Source organism: Numenius arquata, chromosome Z (assembly GCF_964106895.1).
Source record: "Numenius arquata chromosome Z, bNumArq3.hap1.1, whole genome shotgun sequence".
NCBI classification, from domain to species: domain Eukaryota; kingdom Metazoa; phylum Chordata; class Aves; order Charadriiformes; family Scolopacidae; genus Numenius; species Numenius arquata.
Genome location: NC_133616.1, coordinates 28,123,842 through 28,147,970, shown reverse-complemented (window position 1 = coordinate 28,147,970; position 24,129 = coordinate 28,123,842). Strand labels below are relative to the sequence as shown.

At 36.7% G+C, this 24,129-nt stretch overlaps 1 protein-coding gene across 3 annotated transcripts in view; it reads left to right on the top strand.

The window, feature by feature from the left end:
* Positions 1 to 24,129, top strand: part of SMARCA2 (SWI/SNF related BAF chromatin remodeling complex subunit ATPase 2) — a 114,660-nt gene that overhangs the window by 78,799 nt on the left and 11,732 nt on the right. The window contains exons 29-30 of one of the 3 annotated variants that reach the window (XM_074165785.1): positions 17,711 to 17,928; positions 18,109 to 18,111. In XM_074165785.1, coding sequence (XP_074021886.1) covers positions 17,711 to 17,928; positions 18,109 to 18,111 — 221 coding nt within the window. Of the gene's footprint in view, positions 1 to 15,821; positions 15,915 to 17,710; positions 17,929 to 18,108; positions 18,112 to 24,129 lie in introns of those variants that run through there. The other 2 variants (XM_074165787.1, XM_074165786.1) reach the window with 2 other exon arrangements.

The following is a 24,129-nucleotide window of genomic DNA, read 5'->3' as shown; positions in this document are numbered from 1 at the left end:
ATTTTGCTGTCTGCCAGGACCCCCAGATCTTTCTCTTCAGAACTTGACTCAGAACTTCAGAACTTGTACTTGAGGATTCTTCCCGTTCTTCTGCAAAATACATACCTAATGAATTCTAATGCATGTGCCTTTTCAGAATAGTAGTAACAGGAGTGGTAAGGAGGTGAGGATTGATTGTTGGAAAGTCTTCTCAAACCAGGAAGTTTGATAATTTCATGATTTTAAAAACATCAAGTGTTCTATTTGAAAAACTAGTCTAAGTGGTTTGACAGAGTATGTTTTGTCGTAAAATACTTACAGACTCAATGTCAACATGAATATACATTTGTATATGAATTTACAAGTGTATACTTTGCAAAAGATATCTTACCGACTTCAGTTACAAATGTGATGTTTGTGCATGGTGCAATACTATTCTAAGAGCTAATCCAGAGTCTGCTGCTGGGTATAAAGCTTAGGGGAGCAAAGGTTTGAATTATACATCAGCTGTAAATCTAAGCAAGTTTATGAAACTACATATATTTGATACTTGACATTTTCAAGTAGTCAGTGGAGAAGAAAGACCTAGAAATGTGAACTCCCATCTGGATTCTTGAACATTTACCCTTTCCTTCAGTGGAAGTATAGTGTACATTCTGCTTAAGGCCTTTTAAAGCTAATTATTTTTAATGATGAAATACTCTGGCTACAAGAACATAGAAGTTTGCTTCAGCTTGCATGTTCTGTGTCTTGAGTTGGCTCTGATATTTGTGTTAAGCACTTTACTATCAAAAATGGTAGCTCTAAAAAAAAAAAATCTAATCCATCTTCCTGCTCAGGGCGGAATCAGCCAGTCCTGTGTTATTTATAATAGATGTTCATCTGATCTGTTCTTCAAGGCCTTCCCTAGCAGTGAATTTAGAAGTCCGCGGGGGAATGTATTTAACTGCTTGGCTTTCCCTTATATTTTATCTGAATTCTCTTGTTGGATTTTAAGCCAATTACATTTTCTTCTGATCACTCTGGTTGTGCAGAACAGGCTGCTGCCTTTCTTTTTTAACATATCTTTATGTCATAGAAGAGTTGTTTCCCTGTTCAGTTAAATGTTAAGATTAACAACCACTGCTCATTCAGTCTTTTCCCATAGTTCCTATTTTCTAGATCTCTTGATTGCTTTCACTGATTTCCCCGATCTGTGTTTCTCCCATGTGCAACTGATGTCTTTCTGCAAGTTTGGTCAAAAGCTAGATATCAAAATTCCAGGTGCAGCCTCATTTGAATGAGGAGGAGGAGTTCTTATGCATAACTTCTAGGATACTTACACCCCATGATCCACTATTTCACTTTATTAACAGTAAAGGTATTGACTCGTGTTGAATTTTTGATCCAGTATAAGCCCTTAATTCTTTTCTGTGCATCTACTTCCTGGCTAGTTTTTCAGAATCATATTTTATATAGCAGTCTTTCCTTCCTAGGAAGAGGATTTAGCATATGCCCTTGTTGAATGATATCCAAGTTTTCTTCACCCAAATTATTCTGGATTTTAAGCCCGTCCCCAGGTGAACTTCTGGTCAGCTTGGTGCTATTTAGACATTTAGCAGGCATACTTTCTATTCTGTCTTCCTAAAGACACTAAAACCACTAAAAAGCACTGGACCATTTGATAAAGAGCCATTAAGGACTATTCTGGAAATAATTTCTTACCAATTTTCCATTTACTTTGTAGTAATTGTTTTCACTGTTTGCTTCTGAGACGGTTGTGTGAGGCCAGGTCAGAAACCTTGCCAGTCAAGATGGTACATGCCTTTTTCAAAGTGGCTTGTTGAGAAAAATTAGTCTCCCTCCTCCTCCCTATTGAGTTCATCATGTTCTCAAATTAGCTAAATTAAAGCTAAGTCAGATTGCTTCACAGTGCATAGCAGTCACGACAGCGACTGTACTGTATACATATTTTAACTTGTGCTTTCAGATGGACTTGAGAGTGTGTTGAAACAAATGCATTTGTTTGTAGTAGGAACTACTAATACTGTTTACACTTTTTATTCAGAGGAATTACATTTATAGTGTAACACTGCTTATGCAGGTTCAGGACAAAAACTCTTCTCCATTAGGTGGATACTGAAATCTAAAGTTTTCTGGGTTTTTTCACGATCTTATTTTTTGTGTGTGTGAAACAGTTCTTTGTCTTGGCTTGTCTTGTCTTTGGCTTCCCATCACCATCACTTTTATGTCTTCTTTGAGAATGTAAAGAATGTAAGAGTTTTGTCTTCAGTAATGACATGTCTGGAAGACTGAAGAAAAAGCGATAATCTTGTACAACATTTTCAGGGGAATCTTTGACTATGTAAACATAGAAATTTGTGGTAGATAGTTTATAAGCATTTGTATTTTGTGGCTTTGTCACTTTAACTTGTAAGGTTAACAGTATTGTGCATACTGCATGAAAACCTTGAATTAATCATTTCATGTTAACTTGGATGCAGTAAACTGCTTCTGTCAGTAAGACTGGATAAAATAGAAGAGCCAGAAAGTTCTGAATTAAGATTGGTAGTTTAATTCATTAGACATCCTTTTACCCATGTTTTGTTTCATGCCACTCTCCAAAGGTAACTATAGATACTTCTGGTTTTATTGCAGTGTTACAGAAGAATGAAATTTATTTACCAGCAGCAAGGGATGCCCCTCATTTTATCTCTTGCTATGGCTGCTGGTACAGCTTTATAACCATCTTCTCATGGGGTTTTCTGGAGTAAAACTTTGCATTTCTAACTAGTAAGTTGGTTTCATAATATGAATATCCAGTCCTCAGCTGTCTCTTGTCTTTATGTGTCTGTGGAGTTTTGCCTCAGCCAGCAGCCACAACTTGGACAGTGATGATCAGCTGCCTGCTCCTTTTTAGTTAGAATCTGAGACATCTGCTGATACACCCAACACTGAAGAGTCTAGTTAAGTTCATGGCACATCCTCACAGGATCTGCCATATACCTCAAGGTTGATATGCATGCATGTGTTCTGACAAAGTATGTCAGCTCCCTCTGTATTAGGAGGTCAGGTTATCGCAGTTTGGAAGCGGGAGGCAAAATAATTACAGAAGCCAAACCTATGGACATACGCAGTGTTTAGTGAGATTGTGCTGCTGCCCTGAATGAACCTGAAATTCAGTAACAGCCTCCCAGGGAAGCTGTAAGACACAAGCAGTCTTCATCACTAGCTGTCGCTGCAGCCTGATGTTCTGTAGCTGTTGGCATGACAACCATATTTAAAAAAAAAAAAAAAAACCCACAGGAAGAAGGAATTTGCTTCCTGATCCTACTACAAAGCATTTATATTCTGGAGGTATTTCATGCTCTATCAGATTCTATCCCTGCACCACTTCTAACAGGACTGCAAAATACTTTGCTGGATCCCATGACTGATTATTTTCTAGAGGGGTCATCTACTCAGGACTGCATTGCTTAAGGCAGGCTTCAAGAATCAGAGGATTTGATTGAGTTCTTGCAGAACTCTTAAGATGTTTCACCTAGGTTGAGCTTCTCATTCAATTTAATTGCTGGCTAGGTGACATGAATAAAGTTTAATTCCCTAGTTGTGGATTTAATTTGAAATAGTTTTGCATATTGGCCAGGGAAACATATTTGAGTCCAAAATGAGCAGTGTCTTGTTTACCTCACGTAGACGTGCAAAAGTCAACTATGGTGGACTACTTGTTTTGCTGATTTAAAAATTGTAAGTGAAATTCAAGATTTTTTTCTGTAATTAGTTAAACTTACTTATATTTAAAGAAAACCAGTGCTGGCTTTCATACATACAGAGTATCTGGTGAATACTGTTTAACAGAGTTGTGACATAGATTTTATTTGCTTTTTTTGTTTATGTTCACTAACTAAAGTAAATATGTGGTATAATAAATCACATTACCTAGCAGGAAGATGTGGGGCATATTTTCAACTTTTTTCTCATCAGCTGGAACTTTACATAACTTTAGGATTTTACAAACTCTCTAATAGTTTTAGACCTGTTGAAAGTTATGTCTGGCATCAGAGCTAGTGCAGTTGGGCCAGCTTGTTACTATAACTTGACATAAATTACTAACAGTTTTCAGTGAGGTTTGTGTTTTTTGAGAGAGCTTCACTTTTATGTATACAACTTTAGAATCAATACTAAGGAAATACTTCAAGATGTGGTTTTGTAAACCATGATGGTGGAATTTGATCTTACAGTAGCGTTTGTTAGATACTGAAATAGCTGTGTGGAAAATCAGCATTACATTTCATAATTGTTTTAGCTTCACTTTTTACCTACTGGTTTTTATTTTTAATTGTAATGGAGATTTTTTTTATATATATAGTCTATATTGAAGGCTGAGGTCCTGTGAAGGAGAAAAGAAATAACCTTTTACTCAGAGCATACTTTACCTGGTGTACGTGATAGCCCTCCACCACTGGTTTTCTCTCTTCCTTACTCCCCTATACCATTTCTGGTTACAACTGCAGAGTGTCCTGACTTGCTGCTAAACCTGTTTAACAGTCGAGTAGGTGAGTATTTGCCCAGGGCATTTGAAGAAAATTGCATTCTGATCTAAACTCTGCTCTGTAGTATTGAATTGCAGATCAAATTGAATTTGTTAAGCTCTAGGGAAAAACAAAGTCACTTTTAAAAGACTTTGTCACCGGAAGCTTAAAAAGTCCACTGTCCCAGGGTGTTGTCTGTTTTGTGACCAGCAATCATCAGGATGCCCCAGGTACTATTTTTTAATGTGCAAGATAAGGCTGTTAAGTTTTATGCATGTGGAACCTGATTTCTTGAAGGATTAGGAAGTTGGGCGTGACTTTAAGATCTCACAAAGCCAGGCTGTGTCTATGTTCTGAGTAATACTATCTAACTTTCATGCCCTTTTCAGGAAATTCAGTTCAGAATCTATTTAAGACAATGAAAAAAAAAAAACAAAAGATACTTGTAAGTTGCAGTGAAATGAAAAACAATGAAGCAGTTTAGATGAAAGGGGCTTTTCTTGGTTTTTGATGTATGAGAGGGAATTTAAAGGCATCTACCTGATAGTTTTGGTTCTCTGTTTTGGCAAGATGGGTTTTTTAGTTTATAAAGAAAAGAACCTGATTTACACTCTGGGTATCTTTCTCAGAATCTGGAGGCAGTATTGAGAGTATTAATTTTGGAAACTAAAAAAGTTCTTTTGAAATACCTCTTCAGTATTTCAGAGATACTCTCAGTAAGACAATTTTTAGTGGTCCAGAAATAGTTTTTGTGTGAGAAAGACTTCGGGTCAGGACATCTGAACACCTGTTTCAGAGGAATACCTACATCTTGCCATATTTTCATAGGATTTTTTTTTTTTAGTGTGATTTTGTCCATATGAGGTTACATGTAAAGTACCATAACAAACATTAACACAGTTTCAATGGGAATTGTACATTTATTCTGCCCTAGAAAACATTTAAATAATAGTGTCATAAAACAACTTTCTGTGTTTTTAAAAAAATGTGAGTAGTATTGCTAACGTTAGACTACAGTAAACTGTATTTTCTTTGAAATAGCTATACTTTTCTGACATACTAAGTTTATTTAGCCTGGCAGCCGTGAGTTAAAACTCTAGGTTTCAGGCATTGTTATAATATTATTGCTTCAAGTGCAAAATTTTGCATGCAAATATTTGACCCTGTGGTTAAAATGCCTGAAATAATCTTCATGTGGAAGGTCAAAATTCAAATGAACTTCCAAAACTGAAACATGAACAATTATTAAATACTTCACAAACTCCACAAAAAAACCAAAATCTGATTTAAAGTTTAAAATATTACTGTTGCTAGGGGCACTTGGCAACGGAAAGAGAAGCAGCAAATATTTTAATACTTGAGTCTGCGTCAGTGTTATGTTCTCTGACATGCCTTGACAGTAGTGGTGGTAGGTCATATACAGTAGGTGACCTTTTGTCACCTATCAAATTTTTGAATAGAGGCAATAAATTTTCCTATGTTGATTTGCATTTACGACATGGATAAGAAGTTACCTATGCCTTTCCAAGCATATTATATTGCCAAAGTATTTATTCACTCTGCACAGGCTGAAGCATTTCATATTTTGCCTTGTCATCAGGAGCAAATTGAGAGACTGTTATTTCGAAAGCAGATCTGTGCAGGTGATGGGAAGCTTCACACTGATGTTTTCCATGAAGCAGGCATGACAGGCAAAAGTAATCCTTTGGATGGATCAGTGTACATACACAGAGCTCTGCTGCTTCTGTAGAAATCTGCAACTTAAATGAAAGAAATTTGTGTCATCTTGTATGCAAATAAGTATGGAAGTACTAACTTAGCAGGTACAGAAGAACAGGAAAGTTTCAGACTGAACTTCTCAAAAATTCCTGAGCCTATCCTTAGACATGCCATAAGCCTTAGGCAATCAGCTTCCTGAGTTATCTTGAAGTACTCTGCTTGATGAGTGGAGTGGTGTATTTCCTTACTCTAGTGGAATTTTAACTTTAAAAAAGGAAAATTCTACAAAAGTTTTCCAGTAATTGTAAAACCTGTAATTTCATCCTGTACTCTGAAATTGTCAAGTTTAGTGTTACAAATTTTGGTTTAATGGATATCCATTACATACAGTTGCAGCTGACAATGTAATAAAATATTTTTAGCTGGATTTCAAACTCAGAACCATAGGACTTTGCTACTGCTTAGAGCCTTGCTGTAGTTTTTTGTATATGCACTTAGACTATACTACACATTATTCTGTTGAGAAACTTCACTTCTTCTTAAGCCTCATTGTCTTTCCAGGAATCTTCTTTGTATTCTGAAGTTAGCCTTTGCTTAGGTAATAGTTTTTGCTTGCCAGACTGTGATTTGCATTGTAATTTATCCCAGAAGACCAAAAAGGCCTTCTAGACAGATACTGTTCATGTTAGATTTTCAGTTTTAGACTGTGATGTGCGTATTCATAGAACTGTAGAATCATAGAATAGTTTGGGTTGGAAGGGACCTTTAAAGGTTATCATCGTGAGCGGGGTCATCTTCAACTAGACCAGGTTGCTCAAAGCCCTGTCCAGCCTGACCTTGAATGTTTCCAGCAATGGGGCATCTACCACCTCTCTGGGCAACCTGTTCCAGTGTTTCACCACCTTCATCGTAAAAAATGCCTTCCTTACATCTAGTCTAAATCTATCCTCTTTTATTTTAAAGCCATTACCCCTTGTTCTATATTAGAGGGTTGAGCTTTACTGTAAGTCCTGCCATGCTCTGATAACTGCAGCTTTAGAAGCATCCTGAAAACATGGAACTCACTGCATCACTGATAGAAGTTAGCCTCACAAAATGTTGTTTTGGTATAAAACTTAGCTTTTCTCAGCAAGTTGTCAAAAGTTTGACGTAGTTTCATTTTATGCTGTCTTCCTCCAAATTCTGCAAAGTTACTAAAAGAAACCTGTATTGGAATTGTCTTAAAGGGCTACCTCCTACTGTTCTTCAAAAATACATAAAAATGGCAGTTTAAGTTTTGTATTAAAAGCTTCTCATCTTTTATCATTAAGAAAGGTAGTGTTTCAGGGCACACATAAAATTTATGCTCACCTGTAAAATAGAAGCCTTTTGTTAGTCTGTTGATCAAAAAGAGAGAAAATATTTTTAATGTTTTTCTGAGCAAGTAGAAGGCATCACTGGATATCTGTTCACTTGAGAGCCAAGTAATTAACTTATTCTAAGGCTAGAGGTTTGGCTTAAAATGAGTGATTTCACACTGGAAATCTGCTAATCCTCCCTTTGTGTTACAGTCCTCAGCTGTGTTGTTTCCATAGGTAGGAGGAAAGGTGGCTTGTTCTTTATAGGAAACTTTCTACTAGGGTATGGTATCCCAGTGTCAGATGTGTTGCAGAATTAGAGTTGGTCCTGTCTACTTACAGTTATGCAGTGCTTAGAGTTGTCAAATTTATTTTTACCGTGAAAAAGATAAACTGTCACTGCAAACTTTTGAAAGGTTAACTGGGAGCAAATGTGGTCCCAGAAAGAGCCAAGACTGCAATTTCTTTCCAAAGGACTGAGCTGGTAAGGGTATAAACCCTGTCTTTATACCCTTTATAGCCCTGATTTAATTATTAGGGTCTCAGAAGAAAAGGGAAGCAATGCTCTTGAAAGAAGAAAGGCTAAACTCTGGAAAGTTTCTTAAAATAAATTTAAAAATAATCCGTTCATTCCCATTCTGAAGGATTGAATTTTGAGATTTTTTTCGTAAGGAACAAAATCAAATATAAGAGGTCTGTCTTTGGTTTATGAGCTACAAAACATTGCTACAGTGCCAGCCTTCTAGGACATGTAACATTACAAAGTAAGGATTTCTTACCTTTTTCCACAACTGAAGAATATAATGTCCGTAAAAAAAAGGTAAGTGTCCATAAAAACAGCCCTATTAGTCAAAGAAAAAAAAGATAAAGCAAGATTGTACGGTACTAAGAAACCAAGGGCCTTTGGCAACTGCAACGGTATTTTGTGAAAGACAAGGTAAAGGCCAACAGGAAATACTTGTTTCAAGACTGGGAAGAGAAGCTTTCCTACCTGTTTATTAGTGTTTGTATATAAAGGTGTTTCTGATTGTTTTCTGTATTCGTGATCTTCCTTGTAAAATAAACAATACTTTATCTGACAGACAGTAAATACTTGGAATGCTGTAGAATTCCTGGTTTTCCTTGATTTGGGGTCTGGTCTTTACTGTTGAGTATCTTCATGGCTTCATTAGAGTTGTTTTCCTCCTGCTGTACACCTTTTGTTGGTGAGCCTGACTGGAATGTGGTTGTTAGCAGAAATACTACTAAATTGCCTTAAACTTTTTTTCTTAAGTTCTAAAGTAATTAATCAACTGTTTTAGCAATCATTAAAAATGGAAGAAGAAATCTCAGAAGGACAACAGAATGATACATCCCTCCAGTAAAAGTTTTATTTTCGACCTAAGAAGGAAGATCTGCAAGTAAAACCCAGAGTACTAAGCCATAACTAAGCCATAAAAACTTGATTTTATTTTCCTTCTAAACTGTGAGATGCCAAGGAAAATGGAACATCTCCTGTTCCAGAACAGAAGAGTGTTATGTTACTGATTAAATACCATACTTGTTATTTTAAAGAAATTTAGGAAAAAGTGAGAAAAGTAATCTCCCTCACTTCCCCTTGGCATCTCTCAGAAAAGGTAGTCTCCTCATGCAGTTAATTTTCCTTGCCCCCTATCCTAGGGAAGATAATGTCCTTGGTCAAGAAAAAAGCATGATGCAGTACCGATTAATTCACAATACCTTTGTCAGTATACTGTCCTCTACATGGCTGAAACAGGCTTTCCTGGGTCAAAATCTGGGTGAGTCTGGGAGAATATGCTGTTAAAAGTAAAAAAGGAAGAAAATCTTCCCCTTCCACTCTTCCTCACTGAAAAAACCAGTCACTAAATGCTCCCGAATCTTGTCTGTGCAATAGACGTATGCCTCTCCATCATACTGAACAAGATAAAGGGGAAAAAATGAGGCATCTCTGTCATGTTAGATTTGACTTCAAGATGGATTGCTTATGAACCTGAATCCAGGAAACATGTATCTTCCATCAGCTGTTTTTCTGTGCTGGTGAAAATTGTATGTAATAAATCATTCACAAATGGAAAGACTGCAGCAGGTACCAAGGAAGACTTGTTGGCAGTCAGAGCCCTCTTTCCTAAATAGGACCTTTGTGTGATTAGTGTGAAATAAAATGCTTCCTACTTGAGTTCCTGTCAAAGGTATCCTTGGATTTCTTGCTTATCCATTTTACTTCAGCAAGCCTTTGGCACCTGCAGTCATCAGAAACCCCCCAGACTTTTGCTGTCCTTATCAAGCTTGTTGAGAGGTTCTTACAGTTTTTCGTCTTTGGTTTTTGATTTGATTCACATTTGGCAAGGGAAACTTGAAGAAATCAGGACCTTCTGTACAGAAAAAAAAAGTGTGTTATTTATAAATCTTTTAGACAAAAGCAAATGTACAAAAGCAAATCGCCATTTTTATGCATCTTAATTATATCGACTGAATATTATCTTCATGTATGCACATTAAATAATTGATAATTTTCTCCAGACAATTAAAGAACAAGTATATATAGAAAAATGTATATCGTATTAACGTCAAAAAAATACACGCCACGGCTTAATCATAGTTATTTCCTGTTTTGTTGTCATTTAGTAACAACATTTGAAGTTACAATTGCAAAATAAAATTAATTCAGCTTAATCAGTCTTGAAAAATAGCTTTGATCACATTAAGTTTATTCCTTTACAACTGTGAGTCTTTGAAGGTTATTATTTTTTCCCCCATAAATTTGCCTGCAGGATTTTCATAAGTGATATTCTTGCAGTCTTTCTTAAGTTAGTTACATCTTCTTGTCTGTAAATTTTACTTCCAAAGGTACCTGAAACTGTTTCCAATGCCAATGTATTAACAATGTTTACTATTTGAAGCATTGATATGGTTTAATGTTCTGAGCAGTCTGAACTGCACAAGATACCCTTTAGTTCAGAACTGCTACTATAGCATCCTTTTCAGAATATGTTTGCTTATTATCTGGCAGCTTTCATGCACAATATTTCACAAGTTCATTACATATTGTCTTCCAGTCTTGAATGAGAGAATTTTTCCACTGTGTTTAGAAACAGGCTATTACTCCAAGTGACAAGAGTTGTTCAGCAGGTGACCTGGCTTTCTAAGAAGAAGGGGAGAATAGTCAGGGAAAAAAAGAAAGAAAGAAACAAAAACCCTCTACCACAACAAAACAGGTCAGTGATAAGGAGTAAGAGGTTGATACCAACAGTTTCTGATATCCAACTTTTGCATTTTTTTCCCTCTTTCTGCTGGTCCTAGGTTAGGTTGGCTTGGTCAAGAGGCTGTTCAAAGTAAATCTTCTTATAAGACATAAAGTACAACTGTATGTCAAATGGGAGGGGTAAATCACACTTCCTTTTGAAAACTGTAGAAGAAAGTTAAGAGTTAGTTCTGTAGATCTTTAAAGAGTATGGCTGAATAGCTGTAGACCACAGATTAATCATGATGTTTGGTAGTTCCATGTTCAGTGTCTTAATACAGTATGATTTTCTCAATGGTCTAATTGGCTAAGCAAAGTACTTTTATAGTCAGCATGATACAGTTCTTCTTATCACCCTGTTCCTTCCCCTTAATGGAGCACTTTCCATGTGCTCCTTGAGCAGGCCCTGGGTCCTGGTATCATTGGTCATTACTGTACTCTTCAGCCTCTCTGTCCCCAAAATTGATGAAAAGCTTACAGGTGCAAAATCAGTTTGAGTGGTTCCATTTAAAAATCATTTTTTGCCTTTTGGGGGAGGGAGGAATGAGAATAATTATTGATTTATAAATTTTTGTCCTTGCCAATGTAGTTTGCCGTAACTTGGAGAAAGTTTATTGGTGCTGGCTCTGCATCATGCCTTACTTAGTAATTGTCATATTAAAGATTAAGCTTAAGCATTTGGATATTTTACATTAAGATTAAATATTAGGATATCTTATCAGATATGTTTTTCTCAGACCAGAAAGAAAACACTAAAGATAAAATCTTTGATTCTATAAATACTTTTAAATAGATAGGTTTGTTTTTTTTTTTAACGTTATGCTCTCTGCTTTGGCTGAGACCATTTCTCTTTAAAGGTAAGTATGTCTTGTATGGTTCTATCAGGTCTTTTTGTCATCAGTCTTTAAATCAAAATGCAAGGAAAAACTATTTATAATTTGCATTATTGTTTTCCTTAATGTCTAATTAAAAATAGGCACCTGAAGTTCCTGTGCAAATAATTAAGCAGCTATTATTAGTTTTCAAATGCAAACCAGAAAACAATCTTATCTTCTCCTGCTTCTCAAAAAGAAACAAGTTTCAGTGATGTGAAGATACAGACCCTGACTGATGAACGTATAGCTGAAGGACTCCTTCTACTTATTTTTTGGAAGTTCAGCATATCTGAGAAGACCATTTATTACAAGTTTATGTATGTTGCAATAATTGCATTTTGTTTAAGTTTTTAAAAAAAAACAGTGCTTTCATTTTTACTTAAGTACTGGATGGAGAATTTTTGGAATATTCCTTATATGGAGGTAAATGAGTCAGCAGTGAAAGCAAGGAAAAACTGGATGTCTTCAGTAATTCTTTGCCTTTGGCAGATTTTAAGCTATACTCTGTTTTACTTCAGTTCCAGCAAAACTGGTCTAGCAAGTCTGTTGTGTGGTACTATCCAACTAGGAGAGGAAATTCAATTAAAATAACTCGTTACCAATCTTTATAATTATCTTCAGGTATTTAGTCATTGCACTGCTGGTAGAGTATCTTAACACCCTTTCATCTAATTGTCAGGTATTATGCTGGTGTTCTTCACATTCTTCATCAGTACTATACTGACTGGTATGCTGTAGTGTAGCAAGAGATAAGTACTTACAATGTAAGGGAACTTGCTGTAGAGAGCCAAGAAATAATTCCAATGTGTGGAAATTAGAAGCAGTCCCAGGAAATTTAAGCAGGAGAACTGGAATTTGAAGAGATCTTTTGGAGGTGATGAACTTCAGGTTGGAAAGTTGAAGCCTTCATCAGGAGTCAGATACAATCTGAGAACAAAAATGTAAAATTAAGAGGGGTAGGATTTCAAAGAGAGCAAGATGAAAAAAAATAAAGTAGAATTTCTCAGAGTACTAGTGTAGGACTTGAAGAATTAGGCTGAAGAGTGAAATTGGTCGGGGCAGGTAGATGACATTTTAGTGCTTTCAGTGTTTATTATTAGCCTTCTGTGGGGTCTTACTTCTTTATTCTCTTGCAAATTAGTAAATGGGAACTTCAGTTTGCAAAGCAGTCATCTTAGGTTCATTACTGACATGTTTTTTGGTTTTAAGTGATTAACAGCCCTTAAGCTTAGTGTCTCTTGGCCTATAGTCAGTACAGCGCCCAGGTAAGTTATTTGTTGCTCCTGGAAAAGGTCATTCTTTTCGAAACTTTGTATGATGGGGTTAGTATTTATGTTCAGGGAGTTGGGAAGATGACTTTTTTTTTTTTTTCCTCTCTTCACCTATATTTTATATGCTTTCTATGGAAACATGGAATTTAGTTAGCATGCTAGCAAATCTGTTCACATAGGAATGTAAGTCACGAGCTCTCTTCTAACTTTGGAGGTTGGAGAGATACGGGGCGTTGATGTCTGAAGGGAAGGGGGCAAGCTATTTTAAATGTTCTTTTCATTAAGATAAAATCAGAGAGGGGCGCAGGAACAGATCTCGTGTTCTGTGCCCATTTCCCATTTAATCTGAACGTATTTTCAGCATTATCAAGTAGATCTGTTATATGGCTCCCTACCACTTCTGTTTAGTGTGTACAGTTTCTTTGTAGATAGTAGCAATAGCTTTCAGTACACCTCAGCTTTCTCACAACAATACTGTGGTTATCTCCAACTATGTCTTACAGTGTTGGGTCATCTGTATAATAGAGACAGGCCGTGGCCATTAAAACTAACTTTATGCTGAGCACCTCCGTTGATTCACTGTGTGATGACACTCAAATTATCCGATTCCTGTAAAATGAATTTTAAAACTAATGTAAGACTAACACAATTATAACTTGCAGAAGGCAGTCATGAAACAAAATTCAGAGCTGTAGGTCTTAGTGCTTACTTGCGTCCGTAATTCTCAACTGAAAGGGTGTTCATTCGTGGTGCTGTGTCATGTTCTCAACAAGTTAAGAATACATCCATAAACTCCTGCTCTTCAGTTAGAGAAACAAAATAGTTCCCATTTGATCTTTACTTTGTTTCTGTGGTGCTGGTGTAGCTGTATCCATGTTCACCAAGAATACTTCCACCTCAAAACAGCTACTTTCCTTTATGAAGGGGAGAATGTAATTGCAAGTAGCAATAGGAAGGCTAGCAGCCTCAGAAGTATCTTCTGCTTCCCTTCTGAAAAATCCACTTCTGTTTTGCGTTGGTTTTTGTCTTTCATTAGGGTTTCTTTGGGGGGTAAGGACGCACTTCTTTTTGAAGGAAGGCGGTTTGGTTTCTTTAATCCATGGTTAGTATGCTCTTTCTTAAAATTCTGGTGCCCTGAGAAGCCTGTGTCTTTAGCAAAGAAATTGTTTTGTGTATATTGACCAGGATACAGCAATAAGGTTCAGAAAAGCAGGAAGATTTTGGCAGTACTGGACTTTGCATTGGATACTCACACTACCACTGGCGTTTCTTGCCCTTCATGAGGTGTCCAATCCGTTGCAAAATCTGACATTAAATTTTCACAGCTTTCTTTCAAAAAAATGAATTCTCCAAACTTTATTGTACTCTTTTGTCCTGCTTCCTTAAGGGAAGGAAAGTGTTAAATTTTTATTTGTGTACTATTTTCCTTGACTCCCTTACTGTTCACCTCACTAATCCAGAGGCATTTGAGCATGGGAAATGTCTGTGGTATCTTGCATTCTCGCACAGCCATCATCTGTCAGGAACTGGAGATTTGTGTCTGGGATTTGTATCATTATCGTACTGGTAAAGGTTTGGAAGGGTATTCTCTTCGGTGTGGCACTTCGGCCCTAGACTAGTAAGCTTTTCTAACAAAGAGCTCAGTCATATGAGTTAGTTTAATAAATATTTTGTTGCTCATACACACATGCATGGATTATATGTGTAGACATATGCACAGAGCATGAATGTCTGCTGATAACTGATTTATGTGATACAGTTTTAAGCCATCTTTTGAGGCAGCATAAATCTTACAGGTTTAGTTTTAAATATTACTGTTTATATACAAAATATAAATTTGCCACTTGAGAACTAATGTTAGGAGTCACAATAACAACATTTTTGTACTGCTGGTATTGTCACACTGATTTTCAAGTGGTGTCACTAAAGTCTTAAACTAAGGAAAGCTGTCCAAGTTTACATTCATGCATGTTATTTTGAAAGCTGAGTATAGTAATCGATTGATATATTACTAGCTAAGTAGACAGTTTAATATTTGTTTGCAGATCTGTAATATGCTAAGAGTTAATTTTCTATCTGCCAGTCACTAATCTTAAGAGTGGAAGAGTATATGTTAGTTTACTTGGGTTTTATTTTTATTTTTTGTCTTTACTACACTTCCATGTGTAATATTAAAAAAATCTTTTTACTTTTATCTTATCTCTTTGTCCTGATATTTTATTCCAAAATATTTCCTACTTTGAGCAAGAATTTTATGCAGAATTCTAAAATGAGATGTTAGTAAACTCCATGGTGAGAGTACCATAACTCTGTGATGTTATTTGTTTGGTGGCAGAAAATTTGTCAAGCAATCAAAAATATAAATATATTTTAGTTAAGTGAATGCCAGTTTTCTGAAGGACATAAAAATGTTACCAAAGTTAACAAAATGATAACTTGGTTTGGTTTCTTAATTTCTTGTAAATCAAAATAGATTTTTTTTTTATCAGTTTCAATAACCAAAACCTGATCTGTTTACTGTGGAGCAATAGGAATACATTTTCTGTAACAAATCCATTTTTAAAATGCATGCAACCTATTTTAGTTTTAAAATCATACATTAAATTGTCTAATAGTACTATTATAATTAAAATGCTAACAAGAATCAGTAACTGCCCAGCGAAAAATCTAATTTGGATGCCTAGAATAATAAGGGGAGAAATATGATAAGTAGTTGTCAATATTAAAGCAGGCTGAAGGAGGAAGGCTTCGGGCCTTGTAGTAGGTAGAATGAAACAGCAGATTTGAGTATCCACAATCCTTTCAGTATTAAATTTTCAGTAAAATAAAATTACTTGTATATGAAAACATAGCCTTTCCCCAGCTCTCTTTTTTTTCCTGATCAGCTGATGAAGAGACTAGCAGCTCGCTGCTTTGCTGGCTTGTTAATTTTATCCCCACTAACTGTGATTTCCGATAGCCGGCCTGCTGATAGTGGTAAGGTAAATATCCTTTTTCATTGCCGTCTTGAAGATTCAGTAGAACTACATCACAGGCATGTGTAGGTGTGTAACACATGAAAAGTCGGTGTTCTCCGTATTTCAGTGTACAACTGAGTGCTTAAGGAGAGCAATATTAACTGTTGACAGCCTTGCATGCTGTATTTATTATTAGCTTTTCTAGCTTCCAAGATATGCAGAGAAATTTCCTTTTCTTAATCTTCATTAGCTGCAGTGGTTTATAGTGGGTGTCCTGCTTTAGCCAAATGAATATTAATGAATTATGTGCAGATTATTTTTTTTTCCTTCTTTTTTCTTCCTAACTCATCAGATCTCAAGCCTCCTTCATAGTGGTTATCTGAATGCTGTGGAAGCATGATGTAAATTGTCTTTTGATTATTAAGGCCTAGTTTCAGGCTGTCCCTCAGGATTCTGCATTTGTGTTTGTTCTGTGGATGTGCATATCGGAGGATGCATAGGAAACAGCTTTCAAAATCCCAATAGTGTTTTTAACATGCGAGGTTGTTTTGTGTTGTGCATTAGGTTTTGTTCACAAAATGTTTTTCAAGAGACATTGTACACAATTGAGAAAAATTATGTCTGGGCTGTAATCAGTCTTTTTATATTGATTGTTATGCTCACCTGATCATAAATATTAGCCATGTTTTTTGCTGTGGAGAAATGAAGATAATTGCCTTATGATTAGAGCTCTTTTCAGCTACGAGAAAGGATTGATTAGCATTTGCATGTATTCAAGGCAATATTGAGAGGCAAAAGGGACAAATATCAACATCAGTTATGTTCTGAGAAAGCATTAATCAGAAAGCCTAGTTTTAAGATTTTTTTTTTTATATTTTTTTTTCTTTTTAATTTTAGTTCTCTTATGACCCGGTATTTTTATTTCGTTTCTTTTGTTGGTATTCCCAAATAAAGAAAAGTTCAGCTTCTTGCTTTTTCACATGGATCTGATAGTCATTGTGTGAACAGGTTCCCTTTATTCCTAGTTTGGTTTTCTGTAGCAATTCTTTTATCCCTCTGCATAGTGCTGCTGGGTCTGGTTAAAAGCATACATCCAGGTAATTGAAACTAGTGCTCATTGTTTGTGACATTGTGTGTGGGGTTCGGGGTTTGGTGGGGTTTTTTTTGCATCCCACGTTATGAGTGCTTTTCACAGTAAAACACTGTACTGCCAGTGCTTCTGCCTATGTGTTGGTTACTATTCTAGAAGAAAAGGATACATTTTAGAGATGGCTTTAATGCTTAGGCAATTTGGAAGTTGCTTAAACTATTTGGAAGTGAGGTCGAGTTGTTTTGCGTAAAGTATCCGTGTGTTGTTTGTGTGCAGAAAGAACTGTGTGTGATCTGGCTTTGGGAGCAAGCACGGTTTAGACTGTCCTGTTTGAAAACATGCGATATCAAAGTCTGTTGTGCATGGAACTACGTAAGCCAGAACTGCCGTTGACATGAACAGATGAACGTTCGTTGTACACTTATTGACGCAATACCACAGGCCATTATTGTGTGTAAAACTGTGAGTTGGTGTGGAATTCAAGGTTCAGATAAACATGCATCTGTTCAGATGATAGTGGGATTCTTAGAACAAATTAATGTTCAGTGTTTCTTTGATTGCCAGTGACTCGATTTCTTGTTGTACTCTTGTTTATAAATAAGCTGAACATTTTGAGTTGAATTGTCTGCATCCTGTGGGGCTGCATTTTTGTTTTTAAATACGGTTTGTTATTTCCCTTTGCAATATCTCTTTGTTTAAAAATCATTCTTTTTGAATCCATGGTTGTCAGGCAATTGAAGACGGCAATTTGGAAGAAATGGAAGAGGAAGTCCGGCTTAAAAAGCGGAAGAGACGAAGAAATGTGGATAAAGATTCTGGGAAGGAGGATGGAGAGAAAGCAAAGAAAAGAAGAGGCAGACCTCCTGCAGAGAAGTTGTCACCCAACCCACCCAAACTGACAAAACAAATGAATGCTATCATTGATACTGTGATAAACTACAAAGATAGGTAAGCTTGGAGGCCATGTCTCTCTTTTGCACATCCTCTCTCCCTCTCTGTTGATATCTCTCTCGGTGCGTTTTTTAGTGGCTTCATTTTTGTTTTGAGTCTTTAGAAGGATTTGCTGACACAGCATTTCTGAAAAGTAATTCACTTAGGGCCTGATCCTGTAAGTCTTACTCTTTGTAGTGGGTTTTTTAAAGACCCATCGATAGGAAGTTGTTGAAACAGAAATAGAAAAAGTAGGCATGGAGCTCCTGCTTAGAAATGAAGTCATTCTGCTGAGGAGGTGTACTTAAGAACATTTAACTTGAGAAAGATTTTCCTTCAGTTTAATGATGCGGCATGTGTTAAGATCAATCTTTTCAAGTACATGGCTACATATTTATTAAGGCAGGTTAACATGGGTCTCACCATAACCTGAAACACTGCCCAAAAAATGCAGGGCTCATGTCATGAGCATCTGAGCTGCTAAAGGGAAAACTGTAGAAATACTGAGCACAATATATTGTCCGCAGGTGAGTTGGAGGCCTGTTTGTCAAGAAATCCCAATTTTCACTATAACAAAATCCCAAATAGCTGGACCTTAGGAAAAAATACAGCTTCTAATCTGAGATGTCATTTGAAGACTTCTGTTTTGCATGCTTTCAAACTGAAAATCATCTGTGCTTCATGAAGAAGAAATTGAGAATTAGTTAATAGCATCTTTGAATTAGACTTGTTTGAGAACGTTGTGTTTTTTAACTCAACCTTTATTTGCCAAAAATCAGGAAAGCTGCCTTGTGCACTTGTGCCTTCTTTGATGTGCACTGAATTACTTAAATGATATAAAGAGCAATTACAAGCTCAATGAATATTAAATGCATTCAGAGTAAATCAAGAAGTATTTGTATTAGATGACTTGCACAAACATAACAATATAATTTTTGCATGTAAACGACTTCCCATTTGAAGTCACAGACTGAAAATTGCACTTCTTCCTTTTTTGCAACTGCTGTTCTGGATCTGCCTGCACAAGGTTGACTTCGGGGTTATCTGGTGAAGCACACAGAATCGGGATGCCTGATTTTTCTGGCACGTAACTGTTGAAATGTAGCATTCTGTGGTTTGTGAGCTCTCTCTAGCGTACATTGAAAAGTTTGTTCCATCGGAACAGGATTCACAGCAATGATGATGATGAGCAGGAAGCTGGCTACAGGGTATTCAGCTTGCTGTGACTCTCAACTTACAGAATAGCTGAGAAGGGAGAAGTGTTTAAGGTTCAGGTATTCCAGTCAGGGCTGCAAGGAACCATTCCTTCATTTTGGATCCCTGGCTTTGAGTCTTCTCCTGAAGCCAAGCACTTCTGATCAGGGTGCCTATTTCTCATTTTCAGATAGCAAATGAAGTTACTTCCGCTGGCCTCCAGTAGGGGATAGCTACTGATAGTAACTGATAGCTACTGGGGAAGTAAAAGATTTTTGCCCATTGCTTGTGCCCCAGGAAGTTCGTATCTGATCCTCACGCATACAAGTTAACCATTATGCTATTATGTCATGATAAGGCATACTGTTTTTCTCCCAGGAGACAACATTTATGCAAGACAGAATTGGTTCCCACTTTAAAAAGAGCTCTATTCTGTTAGGCATTAAAAATGCCTGTTAAACTGAGCTCTTCAGTGCAATGAACTGTGCAGAAGAGTTCCAAGTTCCTGTATTCAGAATTTTTTGTGAGCTAGCATCAAACCACCCAATCTTATGAAAGTTGGGACAGAACAGAATTGTAAATTTAGGCATCAAGAAACCTTAATATCATAAAATTTGGGGGGGTTAAGGTTGTGCTAGATTTTGATGAACACTTTCAGGATTTGCAGCTTTAGAATTAAGTGGGTTTTAGGCATTGGAACCCTTCATCTTTGCTGGAGGTTCATGTTTGTTCAGCTCTGGGCTTTTGTGTGTATGAAGGCAATTGGGACAAGTATAGAGGGACAGGTTAATTGGAAGAAAAGTAGGCCATGAGCTTCATCTGGGGGGAAAAAAAAAAGGGGTTTATGTATTTAGTATTTGAATGCTTGAAATTATCTTTGTCTTTAGCTTAAATTTTCAGTGATAATATAGGTTTCGTCTCTAATTTATGATAGTCCAGAAGGCTGATCCGGACCATGGAGAGCTGATTGTGTCCCAAAAGGTGGTCAGGTGACACCCGTTCAAAATCTTACTGACTTTGGCCTAAGTTACTTTGTCAAAACCAATTCTACAGTCTTTAGTAAGTTTTGTTGCAGTTAATAAGCCAGCAGGCAAAAAAATCAAGATAACTTGTTGTTAAACCAATAAATCTCCGTGCTTTTTCTCATGTTTCCCCTTGCTTTTGAGAAGAGCTCCTTGTTAAATACAGAACCACTTCTCTGTTCTTGTTAAAATCTTTCTTTTTAAAAACAAATTTTTCCATGGTGCCCTCAAAAATCTGGAGTACCAGTTGGCTGCTTTGTGTGGTGATTCTGTATAATGTTGATGCACAGAAGGAGTCTCCAAATACTTTCCTAACTCTTCTATTTGACTTCTGCTGTAGACAACTGGGGACAAGTACAGTACTTTCCTCTCTTATTTAAAAAACATCCAACAAAACGGGCTGGGTTGCGTATTTCTAGGAATGCTAGAGGCTACAATAAAAGAAGCCATAAGCTCTAGTAAACTGAAGTTTAAGCTGCACGATTATTATAAAAGGTCAAAATAAGATTAAAGAGACACATTAGCAACATTTGAGGTAGATGTTCATTGTAGAGAAATGCAGCATATGATTCTTTGAAGAAGTTCAGAGGTAGATATCCAGCTACTTGCAAACCCCAGTTAAAGAACTCCATGCAAGACAGTGGAAGTTGGCATTGAGGTCAAGTTACTGTTTATCTCTGTCATGTCCTCAGTGCAAATTCAAGCTTTTTCTTTAAGTTTTCCTCTTTTATGCAGTACTATATAGCAACTTTCATATTTCCTTTTATTCCCATCCCGCATCCCAACATGATACTGATTTTAATTAAACATTCCAATAATGATAAGCTTAATAGTTCTTACAGAGCAATTTATAGCTACAAGCTGAGTTTCTTTGGATCTTTCTAGAGAACTAGGAACACACTGAATGAGAGAAAACTTCAGTGTGTTCGCTGAGATTTGACTTGACTGGCAGCCTAACTGCATTATTTTCCTGGAATTCTGGTACCTGGGGTGTCTCCCATGTCATAAACGAAATAGTAAAAAAGGAGAAAAAGGACAGTGATGTGAGGCACAGTGAAAATGTTCAACTCAGGCTGTTTGGACCCTCTAAACTGAGTGAAAACAAAGAAAAAGATGTAACTGAGGGCACTACTAAAAAAGGAACTGTCAAACTGGAAAGAAGATGCCATGAAAGTTCTTGAAGAATTATTTAAAAAGATGAGGAGTGTTCTAGCCAAAATACAAAGTTGTAAAGTACCAATATTGGGATGGTATTCATGGAGGACTGAACACAAGTCTGGAGTAAAAGAGCTGGCATGACATATAGTACCTCAGAGTGCATTATAAGGTGCTTACAGACTAAAAATAGGAGACTTTTCTTTGAGTTGGCAGCTCATCATGTGGAACTGGCAGAAAAAGAATGACCTGGGCAAAGAAATTATTGATCAAAGCTAAATACGAGCCATCAGTATTGTCCAGCTGTAAGAAAATAGGCCCTGAACTATTACCTGTGTGGATGAGGAAATTACTCATTATATGTGTATGCCATTATGTGTGACACCACTACTGCTTCTGAGTTGCTGTGTGTACTACTAGAATACTTTTCCATTCAAGAAAGATTAGTTTACACTGAGACAAGTGTAAATAATTATTTCGGTGATAAGTAGCATATGAGACTCTTGCAAGAGAAAACAGGTTGGTTTATTTATCTAGACAGCACAATCTGAGAGGGGAAGATGATTGCTCTCAGTAAATTCACCTGGGAAAGAAGGGAAGCATAAACAGAGGGTGAGTGTGGAAATATGTAAAATACAGGATGGCGATCACAAGGTTATATGAGTGTAAACAATCATGACTACATTCAAGTCATTAATATTAACAAGTTCTGGAAACTTTCCATATGGAATCATGGTGCAGAAGTACCTACACAGATTTGGGCTTTGTTCCTTGATTAAAAAACTGTATGATTATTCACAAAACCAAGACCCCATATTCAAGGACCTAGAAACACCTTTCCAGTTAAACAGCTGATCCCGATTCTCCAGTGGAAAGTATATGCATCACCTTTGCAGACTCCATTTACAATAATACACCTTAATCTGGGATTTTGTTGAAATTATTTCTTAAACTAAGATTTAGGTGCCTTTGTGGCCTTGTACCTTGTTCTAATCCTGCAGCATAAAACACCTTTTTAGAAGAGAGCAAGTTGAAATGCATCAGTCCAATTTTACTGTCACATTTTTTTCCAGTTCTGATGCTTTTAACCTGTCTTTCCTTCCCTCTAAAGTTAAGAATGCCCATAGAAATGGATAATCACAGAATCATACGTTTAATCCGTATTTTATGTTTTTAGAAAGCAAAATTAGTTTGTCCAGTTTAAATGCTTTAGTCTTTTGAAAGCAGAGACAATTTTACTGGAGATAAATTTTCTTTTCAGAATAAGGAATTTGTATCCCAAATTTGAGCCTCAGCTGCTGATTCTGCATCATGCACATGCAGGCTTAGTCCCCCAAACTATTCTTTTGCTCTTTTGAAGGTTTTCCTTTATTTTTTATTTTAGAGGAAGACAAGTGTAACTTCCCTTTCCTGATTGTTAAAATGAAGTGGACAAAAAGAATGATACTTCCTTCCTTGCAATCCTTCAGCTTCCCTGCAAATCCACTGTCCTCCTCTGCCTTGCATCACAGTTTGATGTTTCGTGTCTAGGTGCCAGCTTGATGCTACTGCTAGTTTGCATCAGCTTTGTTTAGATAGCAACAGCTGACTTCAAGAGTCCCAGAACACTGATAGCTCTATTACATACAGTGATTTTCATTTGTGATCTACCTGCTCATAAGGACTTACATGGTTTACCAGTTAACTTCACAAAGCCTCCTCGCCATAGTGGGTGCCTGTTGACCACATTTTAATAAAGCTGATCAGAAAATTGGAGGGTGGGGTTGTTGTACCTTGTCCATGCTTCCTGCTCGGTAAGAGACTTCCCCTGTCTGTGGTGCTTAGCATTTTGATCACTGCATCATTAAAGCCAGAATGTTTAAATTCGTGCCTGTAGTATTCTACTTTTGACAGGACATAGCTCAGGGAGAGAGTATTTTTCTCCGGGTTGAATGGATTTTGTTCAGACTGTTACCAGCTGTTTTCTCAAGTTGCCAGTTTTTAACTGTTGTAAAATGGTGAGTAATGTAATTAGCCATTACTAGTCTAACTAGTAATTAATTATGCCAACTGGTACTCTTGAGTATTCAAACATGCAAAGCAAATAATTCTTATTTAAAGCCAAGCCAAAGTTATGGAGCGCGTAGCCATATTTCAAAACCAGGAATTATATTTTAAAGTATTTTTACCCACGTCCATTTCAATGATGGGGACAGGTCCACCATGTATTACTGCACGTAGTTCCAAAAAGGAATAGCCGTTAAATACATTTAATGAAAATGAATCATCTCCCTGCATAGCTCAGTTAGTGTTGAAGTCGTTCAATGCAGAGGAACCCCTTTGCTATATAAGCTTTTTTAATTCTCCTCCTGCCACCATGCTCTTTTTTAAAGAGCATCCTTGTGAGTTGCATTTGAATAGGAGTTGTAACTTGCATGCCATGGTTCTGGTTCTGAGTGCTCTAAGGCAAGTGTGCAGGACCCTTCATTCTACCCATTCTAAATTGAATTGCAGTATTTGTTAAGTCTGAGATTTGCCAGAAATACGAGAACTCCTCGTAGTTTCAGCTTCATAGTTGTCTCTCCTTTTGATTCCAAAGGAGAAAGGGTGTTGATAATAGTAATACTTTTGACAGGTCGGTGGCAGCTTGCTTCTGGCCACATACTGCTAGGGAAAATAAATGCAAAAAGAGCCTCATACAAGTGAGGCCTAGTTGTTCCTGCATTTAATTCCACTGAAGATAATGCTGAATAAGTGGGTGGAAATACATGCTTCTATGTGCCTTGTAACCAGTTTGACAAAAATGAGAGAAAATCAGAATTACTGAGCATAAACATTTTTCTAAGCAAAAATATTTTTTAAATGAGCA